At 45.9% G+C, this 18,704-nt stretch overlaps 1 protein-coding gene across 1 annotated transcript; it reads right to left on the bottom strand.

Moving 5' to 3' along the window:
• Window positions 1–10: 10 nt before the first annotated feature.
• LOC119316465 (zinc finger A20 and AN1 domain-containing stress-associated protein 4-like) lies at window positions 11–1,749 on the bottom strand. Its single transcript, XM_037590784.1, has 2 exons — window positions 1,621–1,749; window positions 11–931 (listed from the first exon to the last, which is right to left on the bottom strand). The coding sequence occupies exon 2, from the start codon at window positions 913–915 to the stop codon at window positions 388–390; it is 528 nt and encodes a 175-aa protein (XP_037446681.1). The 5' UTR covers window positions 916–931; window positions 1,621–1,749; the 3' UTR covers window positions 11–387.
• Between the last annotated feature and the right edge of the window lie 16,955 nt (window positions 1,750–18,704).

The raw sequence follows: 18,704 nt of genomic DNA on the forward strand, positions 1-18,704 counted from the left end.
ACACCAACTATACAACCATAAACATAATTGAATTGAACATACTCAAACATGGAAAATGAAGCCACACGCAATATGATGAACCATTGCTGGCTACTATTACTGATCAGAATTTAACACACATGGGACAATAGTACATAACAGAGCTAGCTAAAATGAGAAGCCACAATACTGACCGAAAAAACCACCATGAATAAAGTTACACAACACGCAAACCATTCGGAATGACTGAGGATTGAGTTCTTGCAGCTGCCACGACGCAGTGTGCATCACGACGCCGTACAATTTAGGAAATGCGGCAGCCAACAAGAAAGGGAGGTGCAAGGATGGCACAGCAAAGACGGATGATGAACCTTGGCAGATTGCAACCATTTCTTCCCTGTGGGACACCTAAATCTTGTCGAGCTTCTCTGCCTTCACCACTGGGTTGGCCTTGGCGATGGCATCCCTAGCTGCAGTCCGGTAGTCGAACTGGCAGTCATGCTTGTCGGAATAGCGATGCAGCGAACAGTACATGTTACCGCAGCGGCAGTTGAATCCCGTCAGCCCAACCCTCTTCCTGCAAGTTGAGCACCGATTCGGCCCCTCCTTCCTCTTGGGGCTCACGGCAACAGCTTCGTTGGTGCCTGCAACATCAGCAGCAGGCTGCACAACGAGCGCCTTCACGTCAACTTGAGCAACCACCACCTCTGCGCTCGCGGCTACAGCCGCAACAACAGGTGCTTTCCCACCGTCGCCACCGTTGACGATGCTATCGAAGGAGGAGGCAGCCAGCTTGGCCTGTTCCTCCTTCATGACCATCTCCTTGTGGCACTTGGAGCACATGTTCATGGTCGCCGCACTGCCAAAGAAGCCACAGTTATTAACGCATAGGATTGGGCCCTCCGGCTGCTGGCAACCCGCCTCCTTGTGTTCCATCTTGAATAACCGTGAGCTGCACACAGAACAGACAACGGTAAACATCAGCATCGAAAGAGGAAGAATCAATTGCAATCTTCCAAGAGCAAGCGACCAAATCGAGCCACGCAACAAGAATCCGAATCGTACTATAATACGAATTGTAACTTCCAGGCACAAACAATCGTAGTTGCGGGGAGGAGCGCACCGCTTTCGGAAACAAGATCCTGATTTCTAGGAAATCAACATGTCAAAAGCGACTTCTCCCCAACCACCGCTACCAAGAGCCACTTATTACTTCCATTTCGCCGACGGTCCAGACGAGGAACAGGGCACCGAATTCAAATCTCGAAAACCGAAAATTTCTCCCGAGAGATGGTAAATCGAACACAACGTGCGCCAGCCGCACCGCGTGATTCATCTAATCCGGACGGCTTTAATTTGAAAAAAAAAGGTAAATCTAATCATTTCCACCCAGAAGGAACAGAAAAGGAGAAAACAACACGCAAAGACTTCTACCCAAAACGGACCAACCACCGAACGGCGCCGCGAGCATCACAGAACACGGCCCCCTTCCGTCGATCGCCGCACAGGGCGGAAGAGCCACACAGAACTCCTTCGTCGAGAACAAAACCCACGCGGATCGACAGAGGAGACGCCGAATCGAGCGCCGAACGGAACAGATCAAACCGGGGAGGGGGGAGGAGGGGGCGAGCGAACCCTAACCCTGTGGCGAGGCGGCGGTGGCGGCGGGGCCGGAGGAGGAGGGCGAGGAGGCGTGCGGGGATTGGGAATCGCGAGGAGCTCGGCTCGATTGGGGGCGTCACCAGGGACGAGGACCGGGAGGTGGGGGAGGGGGAGATAAAGGGGGGTGGGCGGAGCCACCGGTGGGGAAGTACCGGTTTGCCCCTCCCGGCCGCTGGGACTCCGTCCGCCCGGGCCGTCGGATCTGCGCGGGGTTGGCAGGTGGACGGCTGGGATTGGGTTTGGCGCGGTTTCGCGGATGGGTCCTCGGGAGATGGCCGGCTTCTAAAGTGGGGCTTTTCTTTCTTGCTGGGGAAGAAGAAGGATCGCGTCGCTTTCTCATCTTTATGGTGTGAATGGATGAATGGATACTCCCCTCTTTCTCTCGCCGATGGCGGTGCTGTCGTTCGTTGCCTTTCCTTTTTGAATTCAAGAATCCATTTTGTTGCTTACTATATATACTTGAATACGTGATTGATAGTGTACATGTGAGAGGAATGAAGGTCATGTTGTGAGTAGAGCAACTACCAGCTGAATTTGATTCTAACAGGAAGGTATTAATCTGCTCCTGGTATTTTGATAATAGGAACCGGCGCGTTTTGTTCCTACACGGAATCGCCTCGTGTGTCGGTTAATACTAGTCTTTTTTTAATGAAAACCATGCGTTTTATTGCTACACGAAATCGCCTCGTGTGTCTGTTACTAGTGTGGCCAGGGCCAGCCCTAGCATCTTAGAGGCCCTTGTGCGAGTTACATATAATGGGCCCTTATAATATACTCAATTTTTTTTCCAGTGAAGGACTTAGCACCTTTTCCAAATTCAACTAATTGATTTACAACTTAGATCCTTTATTTTTCTCACAACCGATGATAATTGCTTTTTTGGATCTTTATGACAAACAAAAAAGGAGAGAGCACCTGAATTCCAAAATCTTGGTTTTGGAGTAAATTAGAAGAAATTCTATGCTCCATCCATCCAATAATCAAAATTCATGCAAGGACACAACCTGCATAATTTACATGACTGCAATTTGAACAAAAATAGAGCAATCAAGTAGGTTAAACATCAGCAATGGCTTATCATGAATTTTGATTATTACGTCAACTCATCATAACAGAAATAAACAGGCAAAGATCAAAGAATTGAGATCTAAAAATTACCTGGAGGAGCAATGGCTTGATTGCTTCGCTTGAACAGTGCCTGGACTTCACGTCTGCATCGCCTGCCCTCAGACACTGACCACGGCTCTGTCGATGGACGGCCATGGTGTAGGTTGCTGCTCTCGCGTTCTTCCCAGGGGCCCAGGACAAGGATGTGTCACCGGCTGGCCAACGTCCGTCGGGGTCCTTTGGGGCAGCGAGGAACCAAAGAAATTCTGATTTTGGGGCAGTTTACAGGATGCGAGGAACCAAAGAAATTCATTGATTAACTTTGGGAATTGCGGCGCCTCTTAGGAATTTGGGGGCAATTAATTAGGAAAGAAGACGGAGAACGGAAACGAACGAGGGCGTGATTCAAGGAGCCAGCGAAGGAATCAGTTCGTGCGTGATTTTTTTCCTTGGTAATGGGCCAGACCTGTTTCTCTTGTGTAGTAGTCTATTTTTCTAGAGATATATGGGCCCCTGCTGAGGCTGGGCGCTAGGCCGTCGCACTCCTCGCCATGGCCCAGGGCCGGCCCTGCTAGTGGCATTCAGCTGGACCCTTGCTGGCATCCGGCGACGGAGCCGTTCTCTCTTGTGTCATCTTTTGTTTTCGTTAAGTCGAATCCACATGTTTTGAGCTGACAACGGACTATAATCACCTTTATGTCTTCTTATCTTCGACGAACCGATTTTGTCATCATATGCCACGTCTAAACTAAATGTGATCAAACTTTGTGCCATGTCTCGAACAACGTCAAGAATCTAACCTTATTGTTAGTATGCGAAAATTTTGACATGTACACACCCCTTAATGCATGAAAAACCATTATTCGTTTGTATATCCGCGTACCAAATTTTCTGGTATTGTCATGTTCCATTGGACTGTTTTATCTCTTTTGCATAATTATCAACATTTTCTGTTTCACATGATAGTATTATAATTACCGAAAAAGGATTTCGCCCCGCTATATATATATATATATATATAAATGAATGATCATCAACAACCCGATACAAACTCACGCCACCACAACATAGGCACACACCCCAAGGCAGGATACATAGGAGCTGAGCGTAGCAACACCACCCCATAGCACGACAAACTACTAGGGTCCTCGACCATGAAACGCCACAGCAAAGAGATGAAGCCGCATACGACGAAACGTGAGCTTCAAGCGGCGCCTTCAGGAAGGTTACGGCATCGTAGCGCCGCCACCGCCTGATCCGGGATCAGGGTTTCCCCAGCAGCTACACGAGGGGCAGTGAACATTGCGACGATGCCTTCAAGAAGAGGACGAAACATCGTCGCTGTCGGTCCGCCCGAAGACAAAACAAGTTTTCACCCCGGTCACTGCCACCGTACGTCACACCCTGGCTACCACGCCACTCACATGGCCATGGCCACCAGGCGGCACCTGAGCCATGGGCTCCGCCCACGAGCACCGCGCTTCCACCACCAGAGTCGCCGCCCAGGCATCGGAGATTACCCCACCACCCTCACCAAGGTCCACCGACGCTGACGCCAGGAAAAAAACAAAACCTTTGGGCAAGAATCGGGCCCAGCCGACTGAAGCAGGGCAGGGGAAGGCCACCGACGGCTGCCAGCCACACCGCAGCCACCACGCCATTTCCCAAACCGGGGTCGGTCGCCGTCACCACCCCCGGAGATGACAAGACCCGAAGGCACCCCTGTCAATCCCCCTGGAGCATCCTTGCCACCATGGCCAGCCAAAGACGAGCAGCATTGAGCCACCATACTCCACCCGCTGGTCGCGCCTCCCAGCGCAGAACCGAGTGTCTCCCATGCTATTTATAATTTGTGAGTGCATTCACTGTTTCTTTGTATTTTGAGGGTGGAATGAAACTCAAACCTAATTAGCATGATGACTATAGCCAAGTTGGGAATGACCTAGAAAAGTTACGATTATGGGAAACTTTGAGTATCATGTATTATAAGGTTCCACAATTGATACAAATATTCAAAACATAATTGCTCTGGTGCTCATCTAAATGCATTAACATATCTGACATCATCTCAATCGAAAGTTCTATGCAAATTTGACAGCCAAAATAAGAAACCTTTTTTTCTCGAATACACATAGCGTGTGTACCATTTAATATAAAAGAAAAGGCGGACATAGTCTACCTGTGGGTGTTGCATGAAACTGGACACCACACTCCACCCTACATAGTTAGTGAAAGTGATAGATATCAACCAGAGGGGGGGAATGGGAGATTTTTATGAAAGTCTTCAAAACACACCCCACCCTACATATCTAGTGAAAGTGATAGCTATTGACCAGAGGAGGTGAATGGGAGATTTTTATGGAAGTCTTCAAAACAGACAATGTCTTCGAAGATGTAGAAGCTAAATAGAAACTAAACAAGGCAAAACAGAAAGTAAAATAGTGAAGAGATAGAACCAGTTGCTCAGTGAAGACAAAGGATTTGTTCGACCGGTTCCAGTTGTTGTGACAAATGTACATCTGGTTAGGTTAGGGAGGTTGGGATTTAACTCAGAAGACCAAGTCTGCACCTTATTCCCCTTGACCTAAGGTCACCTAGGACTTGCCCAATCACTCAGCTAAGTCTTCAATACACTTCCGAAACCTTAACAAACTCATTCACTAGTGATCCACAATGACTCTTGGATGCTCAGAACATGACACCTAACCGTCTAGAAGATCGCAGCCTTAAAGTGTAACAAGTCTTCAGTTCACTCAGAACAGAATGTTTTTAGTGATGCTCAATCACTTTGGGCTCTGGGTATTTGGGTTTTTCCTTGAAGGAATTCTCTCTCAAAAGCTTTGGAGGTGGGTTGCTCTCAATCGACAAAATCCATGCAATAACTCATAGCAACCACCGACTTATGGTGGAGGGGGTGGCTATTTATAGCAAGGGGACAACCTGACATGGTATGATCGATCTGACCCTGGGTCAATGACCAATCGACATGTGTCCTAATGGTCGAATTTCAAACATATGTGGCAACTTTACTTGGGCTACAAGCAAACTGACTCAAACAACGATGGAATATTTTTTTCTCATTCTCTTCACTGGTAGGATTTTAGTTTGAGCATCACGTCAGTTTCTAACTTCGTTTCACCTCGAGCCCATTTAATAGTGCAATGATTCCTATGATTCAAGAAATAAGAAAATGAAACTACCAAAAGACTATGTCTTCGGCTCCATTGTCTTCAAGCGAAAGTCTTTGCGCACCACCATTATCTTCAATGTCTTCGGACATTTTCCGGGGGTCGTCTTCGGCAGTTAAACCAAATATCCAGGGACTTCTATTTGTGTTATCCTATGTATACTCACAAATGATGAGTGTTATTCTCCTCTAACTTGACTTGAAACCGATATATTTCATTAAAACCGAGATGTTCGCTCCAATACTTCCTGAAATGACTAGTGAATGCATAGGATTCAAAAAATACTTTATTTATTTTGTTTCCTAAGGAAATGGGCTATTATGGATGAAATCAAGCCAATTCTTCAGAAGGAGTAAGTGGAGATAGAGGGGATCAAGTGGGAGGTGCACCAGAGGAAACAAAGCAAAAGATGATGTTTCATTCGACCAGGCCCACTCATATGAGCAACCATATGGCGTGGAAACTGATGCTCCTCGTCCACATGAACAACCTTTATAAAGGGGTCGATGCTAAATGGATAACAGAACATTGTGGGGGGAGCGCAGAACAACCAGTCATGATCATCCTCATCTCCATCAACCCTAGCCGCTGCCATTTCCATCTCCATAGCCACCACCTTCATCTCCACCATAGTTCTCAACAATTTAGTCATAGTTGCAATCGTGTATTACACACGACATCCATTGTAAGACATATTATCAATCAATCTATCTTCATGATCTGTTCTTTGATGTGTTCTTCGTGTGATATGATCGCCATGTGTGAGTGGTCCGGTAAGGTATGGCCGAGGCAAGGACCTTGCAACCCGATGTATTTGTTGGAGGGGTCAATGGAAGGACTTTGAATTAATGTCTCGTATCTGTAACATAAAATTATTTCGGAAGTTGTCTCTTGTCTCGTTTGAGTTCTTCATCCCTACAGGTACCTATTAATTTGTTTACCCATCGTTGCTATGGTCATGGGAGAGATGCCTCTAGTGAACCTATGGCCCCCATATCCATTCTAGCCAATTAATAAGAAATCCTAAAATTACCTTGTTGTTTAGTTTTATTTTATTTTATTTGTTTGCCTATGATACGTCTCCAATGTATCTATAATTTTTTATTGTTCCATGCTATTATATTATCTGTTTTGGATGTTTAATGGGCTTTAATATGCTCTTTTATATTATTTTTGGGACTACCTATTAACCGGAGGCCCAGTGCCAGTTTCTGTTTTTTTCCTATTTCAGAGTTTTGTAGAAAAGGAATACCAAACGGAGTCCAAACGGAATGAAACCTTCGCGATGATCTTTCTTGGACCGAAAGCAATCCAGAAGACTTGGATTCGAAGTCTGGAACTCCACGAGGCGGACACGAGGCAGGAGGGCACGCCCAGGGGGGTAGGCGCGCCCCCACCCTCATGGGCCCTTTGTAGCTCCACCGACGTACTTCTTTCGCCTATATATACTCTTATACCCTAGATTGATCGCAAAGAGCCACGGAACCACTTTTCCACCGCCGCAACCTTCTGTACCCGTGAGATCCCATCTTGGGGCCTCTTCCGGCGATCTGCCGAAGGGGGAATCGATCACGGAGGGCTTCTACATCAACACCATTGCCTCTCCGATGAAGCGTCAATAGTTTATCACAGACCTTCGGGTCAATAGTTATTAGCTAGATGGCTTCTTCTCTCTCTTTGATTCTCAATACAAAGTTCTCCTCGATGTTCTTGGAGATCTATTCGATGTAATATTCTTTTGCGGTGTGTTTGCCGAGATCAGATGAATTGTGGGTTTATGAACAAGATTATCTATGCATATTATTTGGTTGTTCTCTGAATTCTTATATGCATGATTTCATATCTTTGCAAGTCTCTTTGAATTATTGGTTTAGTTTGGCCTACTAGATTGATCTTTCTTACAATGGGAGAAGTGCTTAGCTTTGGGTTCAATCTTGCGGTGTCCTTTCCCAGTGACAGTAGGGGCAGAAAGGCACGTATTGTATTGTTGCCATCGAGGATAAAAAGATGGGGTTTATATCATATTGTTTGAGTTTATCCCTCTACATCATGTCATCTTGCTTAATGCGTTACTATATTCTTATGAACTTAATACTCTAGATGCATGCTGGATAGCAGTCGATGTGATTAATAGTAGTAGATGCAGAATCGTTTCGATCTACTTGACACGGGCGTGATGCCTATATTCATGATCATTGCCTTAGATATCTTCATAACTATGCGCTTTTCTATCAATTGCTCGACAGTAATTTGTTCACCCACCGTAATACTTGCTATCTTGAGACAAGCCACTAGTGAAACCTATGGCCCCCGGGTCTCTTTCTTATTATATTGCATCTCTTTTATTTACATCGCATCTCGTTTACTATTTTGCAATCTTTACTTTCCAATCTATACAACAAAAATACCAAAAAATTTACTTTACTATCTTTATCCGATCTCACTTTTGTGAGTGACCGTGAAGGGATTGACAACCCCTTTATCGCGTTGGTTGCAAGGTTCTTGATTGTTTGCGCAGGTACTAGGTGACTTGTGTGTTGTCTCCTACTGGATTGATACCTTGGTTCTCAAAACTGAAGGAAATACTTACGCTACTTTGCTGCATCACCCTTTCCTCTTCAAGGGAAAACCAACGCATGCTCAAGAGGTAGCAACCTATCACCACCAGATTTGATACTTGCAACCGGCAAGAACAAGGGGAGTAACGACCCCCTTGCCATTGTTGGGTGCAAGAATTTGCTTTGTGTGTGTGCAGGTACCATTCATGTTGTTTGTGTGTCGTCTCCTTCTGGTTTGATAACATTGGTTCTTTACTGAGGGAAATACTATTTTCTACTATACCAGTTCACCCTTCCTCTTCGGGAAATCCAAAAACTCCATCATGAGTAGTAGAAGAATTTTTGGCGCTGTTGTCGGGGAGGCTTCACCAAACAAACCAAGTGCCTTCACACAAACTTATCAATTTACTTGTTTTTCTCTTCTTTCCCTTTTGCCTCTTTATTTGCCTTCTTATTTTTGTTTCCAATTCAAAAATACCAAAAATATTTGTGTCATTGTCTTTGCTTGCTATCAGGGATAGTTCTTCACTTGTTGTCTCTAAGCCCGAGTTAGAAGTGCTTAATTTTTAAAAAAGGTGGATAGAGTTTAAAAGATGCTTGGTATAGGATTTGTGTAACGCCCAAGATGCAGCTATATCTCCCATGTGTCGAGGCACAACTTAGAGGCATAACCGCATTTTGGTATGATCGCAAGAAGGGTCATCTTCACACATTCCCATGTAAATGAACAAGGAAGTAAATAGTTGGCTTACAATCGCCACGTCACACAATGATCAAATTATTCACACATCATTAAGAGTACACACAAGGTCCGACTACAGACGGGTCCAAATGAAAAGAAGACAACCCCCATGCTAAGTCCCGATCGTCCCTACTGGGCACTACTACTGATCATCCGGAAAGGAAACATAGTAATGGCCAAGGTCTTCGTCGAACTCCCACTTGAGCTCGGTGGCAGCACCTGCATTGGTATCATTGGCACTTGCAAGTGTGTTTTGTAGTATCTATGAGTCACGAGGACTCGACAATCTCAAAACCCACGAGATCAAGACTATTTAAGCTTAAAGGTAGGATGTGTTTATAAGGTGGAATTGCAGCAAGCACTAAGCAAATATGGTGGCTAACATACGAGTACAAGAGTAAGATGGGAAGCTACACAATGGACGCAGAGCTAGAAGTGATCAAGAAGTTATCCTGAACAACTTATGTTCATACATAACCCAACCGTGTTCACTTCCAAAACTCCATCGAAAAGAGACCATCACGGTTACACACATGGTTGGCGCATTTTAATTAAGTCAAGTGTAACACCCCGGATGTAACTTACCATATTTGTACTCCGACTCTTGCCATTTTCGGCTATAAGTTATGAGATTCGTGCTTGGGTTCTTGTCTTTGTTTTGCATTTTGTTCATGTCATGCATTTCATATCATGCCATCATGTGCATCTCATTTGCATACGTGTTCGTCTCTTGCATCCGAGCATTTTCCCCGTTGTCCGGTTTGCAATCTGATACTCCTATGTCATTCGGCGTCCCCCTCTTGTCTCTTTTCATGAGCGAGTGTTAAACTTTCTCGGACTGGATCGAGATTTGCCAAGCGGCCTTGGTATACCACCGGTAGACCGCCTATCAAGTTTCGTGTCATTTGGAGTCCGTTTGATACTCCAACGGTTAACCGGGGAACCGTAAAGGCCTTGTGTGTGTTGTAGCCCAACACCCCTCCAAAGTGGCCCAATAACCCATCCAAACCCCCTCCATCCTATCGGCCGTTCGATCACGATCGCGTGGGCGAAAACTACACCTCATTTGGACACTCCTACCTCCTTCTAGGTATAAATATGTGCACCCCCTCCAAAATTTGGGCGAAACCCTAGCCTTCTTCCACCCCGCGCCGCCGGACACGTCCGGTCCGGCCGGACAAAATGCGCCGCCGCCCCGAGCTACTCAGAGCGCGCCACGTGGCCCCAAGCCGCCCCAGCACCGCGGGCCCACCGCGGGCCCCCGAGGCCCGGTCGTCCCCGCCGCCGCCTCTCCTCCCGCCGCGCGCCGCCCCACGCCTTTCGCCGGCCGCGCCGCCACCGCACTTCCTCGCCGACAGCCGCTCCACGCCGTCGCCGGTCGCCGCTCCACTCCGCCGCCCGCTCCTTCCACGCGTCGCCGGTCGCCACTCCGGTCGCCCGCTGCCGCGCCGTGCCGGATCCGGACGGATCTCGCCGCCCCGACCCGGCGACGTCCTCCCCCTCCTACTCCAGCCACCGCGACCTCCTACTCTGGTGAGCTCCCCGGTCATCCTCGAAGGACGTGCAAACCCTAGATCCAATTTTCGGAGGTCTAATGTTCCCTAAGTCTTTTCCCCCTCATATTTTATTTCTCTGTTCAGCGCATCATAACTTCATCACCGTAGCTCTGTTTCATGCGCATGATATATCAAAGTGTTCATCATGATGTGTTCTTCATTTTGTTCCATTGTGACATGTTTGTTTGAGTCCATCTTGATGCCCAAATAGTTGATGCAAGAGTGCTATAAAATGTTAGGTGCTGATTCTTATCTGAGTATGAGGATTTGTCATTTTTGCTACATTTATTGTGTGTTGCATATGGTCATGAGATCTACATGTGTTTTGGTCTATGCCATGCCATCTTTACAGGGGTATATGCCATGCATTTTTGTGATATTTGCGGTGACTAGAACAAGCATGCAAAGTAGCTCTCGTGATATTGCTGATTTCAGGGACTTAGAATTTCACTAAGTCATTGCTCTGCTGTTATTTTTATGCCGTGTTCATGTTGCTATAGAGTGATTCATGCTTGTTTTGAGTATCTTTAGTAAGGATAATTTTGATATATGGTTATGCTCTATCTATCCATGCCCCTGTTTACAATTATGGAGTGCCCTAGCATGTCTCAATCTTGCTCTACTTTTGCTATAAAATGTTCTTGGCAGATTGGTTACATGTTAATCAATTTTGCCATGGTTGTTGTAGTTCATCCAAGCATGCTATAAACTTGTTCTTGCCTTGGTTAGCTTCTTGAACATGCCATCTTGCTGATGCTATGCTTATCTTGTCATGAAATGCCTTGTGTTGAGTGAATCGAGCTCGCAAAGATGCCTTCATAACTCTGTTTTTGCCATGCTCAATTTTCTGCTAAGTTTGAATCTGTTAACGGAACTTGCTATGTTTACATGGGTGCCATAATATCTTCTGATCCTTTTTGGCGTATGGTCAGTAAGGGACTTTTGTGCTATGCTTTGAGTAGATTCATGCCATGCCTTGTATTGACATGATATGTTCCTGTAGCTTGTTGTTTGCTTGCTCTAAACATTGCTTCCTGATGTAAATTCCTGGCATGTTAGTATTTTCACTAAGTCTGTGAAGCTGATATCTTTTGCACTTTTGCCATGCTTGTTTGAACCTGCTCTTATGTGATTTAGCCGTAGCTCAGTGTTCATATTTTATCAAGCATCTTGAGTAGATCACTACCATGTGCTTTGTGTTATGTTGGAGTGCAATGGCTTAGTTTCTTGTTGCACTCTAGATGGCATCGTGCTGTTAATCGCAGAATTGTGCCCTTATTGTTTTGCTTGCCATTTGCAAACCGTGCATCCGATTCCGGTGATCTTTATATCAATTTCGACCGAAATCAACTCATCTTTCCAGCGGCACACTTTGTTTGCCAAGTTGATGCCTGGTTCAATCTTTCCTTTCCGAAGCACGCATATGCATTGCATATCACATCCCGCATATCATGCCATGTTTTGCATCATGTTGCTTGCGCATTGCACCGTGATTGATTGTTGGTCTTTTGCTTGTGTGCTTGTCTTGGGTAGAGCCGGGAGACGAGTTCGTGATCGACGAACACGTTGAGTACGCTTACGAGGATCAAGCTTTCGTCAACTCGGTGAACTTTGCAGGCAAGAGGACCATACCCTCGAAGTCACTTCTATCTTTGCTTGCTAGATGCTCGCTCTTTTGCTATGCCGCGATACCTACCACTTGCTATATCATGCCTCCCATATTGCCATGTCAAGCCTCTAACCCACCTTTCCTAGCAAACCATTGTTTGGCTATGTTACCGCTTTGCTCAACCCCTCTTATAGCATTGCTAGTTGTAGGTGAAGATGGAGTTTGTTCCTTGTTGGAACATGTTTATTATTGGGATATCATTATTATATCTTGTTTACTTTAATGCATCTATACACTTGGTAAAGGGTGGAAGGCTCGGCCTTATGCCTGGTGTTTTGTTCCACTCTTGCCGCCCTAGTTTCCGTCATACTAGTGTTATGTTCCTTGATTTTGCGTTCCTTACGCGGTTGGGTTATAATGGGAACCCCTTGACAGTTCGCCTTGAATAAAACTCCTCCAGCAAGGCCCAACCTTGGTTTTACCATTTGCCACCTAAGCCTTTTTCCCTTGGGTTCCGTGATCTCAAGGGTCATCTTTATTTTAAACCCCCGGGCCAGTGCTCCTCTGAGTGTTGGTCCAACTTGTCAGCCGCCGGTGGCCACCAGGGGCAACTCTGGGCTGGCCTACCGGAAGTTTGGACGATCCGGTGTGCCCTGAGAACGAGATATGTGCAGCTCCTATCGGGATTTGTCGGCACATTCCGGTGGCTTTGCTGGTCTTGTTTTACCATTGTCGAAATGTCTTGTAACCGGGATTCTGAGTCTGATCGGGTCTTCCTGGGAGAAGGAATATCCTTCGTTGACCGTGAGAGCTTGTGATGGGCTAAGTTGGGACACCCCTGCAGGGTTTTGAACTTTCGAAAGCCGTACCCGCGGTTATGGGAAGATGGGAATTTGTTAATATCCGGTTGTAGAAAACCTGACACTTAACTTAATTTAAAATGAATCAACCGCATGTGTAGCCGTGATGGTCTCTTTTCGGCGGAGACCGGGAAGAGAACACGGTCTCGTGTTATGCTTGAACGTAAGTAGTTTCAGGATCACTTCTTGATCTTTATAGCTTCTCGACCGTGCTTTGCTTCTCTTCTCACTCTCATTTGCGTAAGTTAGCCACATATATGCTAGTACTTGCTGTAGCTCCACCTCACTACCTTTTCCTACCCATAAGCTTACATAGTCTTGATCGCGAGGGTGTGAGATTGCTGAGTCCCGTGACTCACAGATTACTTCCCAAACAGATGCAGGTGCCGATGGTGCTAGTACAGGGGACATGACCGAACTCAAGTGGGAGTTCGACAAGGATTCGGGACGTTACTATGTTTCCTTTCCTGACGATCAGTAGAGGAGCCCAGTTGGGGCGATCGAGGATCTAGCATTTGGGGTTGTCTTTCTTTATTTGGTTCTGTAGTCGGACCTTGATTGTATTCTGGATGATGTAATGCTATATTTATGTATTGTGTGAAGTGGCGATTGTAAGCCAACTCTTTATCCCCTTCTTATTCAGTACATGGGATGTGTAAAGATTATCCCTCTTGTGACATGCCTACTATGCGGTTATGCCTCTAAGTCATGCTTCGACACGTGGGAGATATAGCCGCATCGTGGGTGTTACAAGTTGGTAATCAGAGCCTTCCCCGACTTAGGAGCCCCCTGCTTGATCGAACCGCTGACATTGTTGAGTCTAGAAAAATGTTTTGAGTCTTATAGGATTATATATATCGGAGAGTAGGATTCTTTTTACTCCTCAGTCCCTTCGTCGCTCTGGTGAGGCATCCTGACGTAGAGTTTTGACTCTTCTCTTCTCAAATTTCATGAATTTTTTTTAGGATCACGCGGGTATCTTGAAATCGTTCTGATGGTTTTGTGACGAGAACATTGTTCTTGGTGCCTCCTGACATTTAGGGGTTATGGCAGTGTCCCGGGGAGTTGAGCTCCGAGGTGTTGTCGTCACAATTTTATCGTTGCAGTTCTGGAATACCTGAGTTCGCCGACATCAAAAATCTCCTTTATGTAGTTATTGGTGAGATAACCTCGACGCCACCCAGTACTGGGGCGGGAGTTCGGGAGTATTGCCATAACTCGTATAACGGATGCTTTTCGAAGGTTGAGGTAAATGATTTCCGAAGGTTTCTTGGTTATATGTTAAAGGATGGATATAGCTGGATGTAGGATTTGCTAGTTTTGGGTGAGATATTATGCTTCCCCTGTATCCCCAACACCTGATTGCATAACCAGAAAGTTTCGGGAGTTTCATAGGTGGGAATTCATGTAGCTCTAGTATTAATTCCCGCAGATATTTGGTTTGTGATTGGGTAATCCTTACCAATTATTTGTTCATATCCGTACCTTGTTACTTTATTCATCTATCTCTATCTAAGTGGCTTCTCAACCTTATGGAAGTGTGATGATTTACTTTGGAATGCATTCGTCCATTCTTGTTCGAATGTTAAGGCTATATGTTGCAATTTCGATCCATTGATTCAGCTTGAATATATGTCTTCCAAGATGCTAACGGATGTCAACCTCTTCAGGATGGCTCCTCCAACGCGTCAGAATCCGGAACCTCCACCTCCGGAGGCATGGCAAGCTATCATGGCCGCCACCAACGCCAACACGCAGATGCTTTTGCATCTCTTACAAGAGCGCAACCAAGGAAATCAAGGCCAAGGCAACAATCAAGCTCAGTTTGCTACCCTCAATCAGTTCCTCGCAAACCAGCTGAAGTCCTTCAGTAACTGTGTCGAGGCCACAGGCGCCGACGACTGGCTCGTGGATATCTGCAAACATTTTGAGTGTAGCAATGTCAGGCCTGAGGACTTTGTCAAGTTTGCTTCGTTCCAACTCAAAGACCAAGCTGCTGAGTGGTATCAACAATACAAAGATTCCATAGGAGGTCGTGTGATTACCTGAGATGATTTCCACCAAGACTTCAAAGCTCACCACATTCCTCAAAGTGTTGCTGAGAGTAAGCGTGAGGAGTTACACAACCTCAAGCAAGGCAACATGTCTGTTTACAAATACAACATCCTGTTTCAGAGGCTCGCTCGCTTCGCTAAACAAGACGTCCCTGACGAGAAGAGCATGATTTATCAATTCAGAGGTGGCCTCAGAGAAGATCTACAATTAGCTCTCGTGCTTTTTGAACCGACCAAGTATGATGAATTCTACAACATGGCACTAAAGCAAAGCAAGAGGCATCTCAGCTCAAGTGCGATGCTTCTAAGAAGAGAGTCAGGGATGCAACTCAATCGTCTTCTTCAACTCAAGTGGCAGCTAAGCAACAGAAGTTCTGGTTGCCTCCTCCTCCTCCGTTCTGTCAGCCTTACCAGAAGAAGAGTAAAGGTGGCAATGGATCTTCCCACCCACCCAACCGAGGCTATCAGAACAAAGCTCCGTCTCATGCTCCAAGGTCAAGTGCTCCTTATCACCGGCCGCTCTCATAGGTTACCTGCAACAAGTGTCAGCAGAAAGGGCACTATGCAAACAAATGCTTCAACCAAAGGTGCCTTCCGCCTCCTCCTCCTGTGAGATCTGCCAGCAATGCAGTGGTCAAGCATAATTCCAAGTTTGCAAAGGTCAACATGATGAATGCAGCTCAGGCAGAGGACTCTTCAGAAGTGATCATGGGTAATCTTCCTGTTAATGATATTCCTGCAAAAGTTCTTTTTGACACTGGTGCATCGCTTAGTTTCATCTCAAGACCATTTGCATCTAAGCATGAGTGGGTTTTCCAATATTTTCCTAGTCCGTTAGCAGTTGTCTCACCGGGTAAATGCTTGTACGCAAGCTACATGGTTCCGGATGTTTCTATCAAGATGGGTGACTATAAGTTGCTGTCATCTCCGATTGTTCTGGGTAACTCGGATATTGATCTAATTCTTGGCATGGACTAGATTTCTAAGCACAAGGCTCAGCTTGATTGTGCTGCTAGGCAGATTCAATTGACACACTCGTTTGAGGATGTGATCATCTATGCCACTCGTGATGATACCATTCGACTATTTTCTCTTAATGAGAAGGGTGAGTTGAATGCCATCTCTGAGATTCCTGTCGTTTGTGAATATCAAGACGTCTTTCCAGAAGAGCTTCCAGGAATGCCTCCTCACCGGCCAGTTGAATTCATCATCGATCTTGAGCCTGGCACGGAACCTTTTTGCAAACGTCCTTACAAGCTTGGACCAGAAGAGTTGAAGGAGCTGAAGAAACAACTCGATGAACAAGAGCGTATGGTTCTGATCTGACCGAGTTCATCTCCATGGGGTTGTGGTGTTCTTTTTGTGAAGAAGAAGGATGGCACGGACCGACTTTGTGTCGACTACCGCCCATTGAACAAGAAGACAATAAAGAACAAGTACCCACTTCCCAACATCAATGAACTTTTCGAGCAACTTAAAGGTGCTCAAGTATTCTCCAAGCTTGACCTCCATATGGGCTATCATCAGATTCACATTCATGAACAAGATATCCCCAAGACAGCATTCAGAACAAGCTATGGTTCTTATGAATATACTGTCATGTCTTTCGGCCTTGTCAATGCTCCTCCAATGTTCTCTCGCATGATGAACTTCATCTTCAACCCTTACAAAAATGATTTCGTCCTGGTGTATCTCGATGATATTTTGGTCTTTTCCGAAAACAAGGAGGATCATGCCAAGCACTTGAGATTGGTGCTGGACAAACTCAGAGAACATCAGTTCTATGCGAAGTTTTCAAAGTGTGAGTTTTGGCTCGATGAGGTTCTCTACCTTGGCCATATCATCTCCGCCAAGGGCATAGCTGTTAATCCTGAGAAGGTGTCTGCAATTGTGAATTGGGAACCTGTCGTGGAATTGTCATGGAAGATGTCCTAGAACAAGGACTTAGTCGTAGGGCCATCGCACTAGGAAGCTTAAAGGGGTTAATCGGGACAAAGGACATGAGAGAGTTTTATACTAGTTTGGCCCCTTATGATGAAGGTAAAAGCCTACGTCTAGTTGGGATTGGTATTGCTGAGGTTTCGATCGCCAAGAGGCTCAACTCGCCGGCTTGGTTATCGACTTGTTGTTTCTTGCCCCAAGCCGCCACCGGGTCGTCCCCTTATATACATGGGTTGACGCCTGGTGGCCTACAGAGTCCCGGCCGGCTTATAATTGTGTCCGACTCGGTGACTTCCTTTACATGCCTTTCTTTACAAGTCTTTCCTTACATATGGTGGTTCATAATATCAGGCCTTAAACCGCCTTCAGGCCTTTGGGCCTTCTATAAGTCTTAATAAACTACAATCTTGAATATTTACTGGGCTTCTTGCATAACCCGCTATTGGGGCTGACCCGGCCCCTCCTGGGCGGGTCTCAACTGATAGTAATATCCCCAACATTAGGCCCCAGGTTGACTTTGAACTTTGTTCTTTGTCAATCTTCCATACTTAGCAAAAAATCCATCTTCTTATCTTTACTGAAATTTCCTTGTAACCCGCCGTGACATCATCTCTTGGAAACGTAAAAAACTTTCATGACGTCATCCTCCAACGGATCTTTTATCTTTAATGTTTCCCGAGAATCGAGGCGCCTGTATAGCTGGATAACCATTTATTCGTCTCTTCCTTGATCTTCGCGCCTGTCTGTTCACCTTTTCCCTTATAAATAGGCTTGCCCCGGCCTTCCTCATTCTTCTCTCTCTCTCCGTCTTCTTCCTCTCGCGACCCTGCTACTGCTCGAGCTTCACCGCCGCCGCGCTCCACCTCCGTCTCCGTCAACCTTGGCCGCTGCATCAACCCGAGTTGGTTCATAGAAACGGCGGCGACCTCCGCAGAAGATCTGTAGCTGTAAGTTCTCACTTTCCTGCTCCTCAGATCCATGTTTAGGGTTTCTACGTGTTCTTCGTAGTTCGTCATGGCTTCTTCGTAGTTCGTCCACTGCCTCCTCTTTTTGATCCAAAGAGATGTATGTTCAGGCAGTAGTTGTTTGGTGCCTCCTTTTGATACTAGCAGACTCCTTTTTCTGGTACAAGAGCTATATTTAGATCTGATGAACTCATCTGGGCTGTATTTTTAGGTCTAGAATTTTTTTCATTTTGAACATCCATTTGATCTGAAATAATATCAAGCATTTTGGGAAACTTGTTTTGTCCCAACACTTAGCTGAATCCGCTTTCTGAAAGAATCTATAGTCATGGCGGCTTACCGCACCGGCTTTCTTTTCCTTATATGTCATTAGCCCTTAGTTAAGCCGCCATTACTTGTTTTGCAATTTCATCCCTTAACTGTTAATCTCACCATTAAACTGAACCGGCATGTTGCTTTTCTTTTCAGTTCCTTGCACATCAT

This window comes from Triticum dicoccoides, chromosome 6A (genome assembly GCF_002162155.2).
Source record: "Triticum dicoccoides isolate Atlit2015 ecotype Zavitan chromosome 6A, WEW_v2.0, whole genome shotgun sequence".
NCBI classification, from domain to species: domain Eukaryota; kingdom Viridiplantae; phylum Streptophyta; class Magnoliopsida; order Poales; family Poaceae; genus Triticum; species Triticum dicoccoides.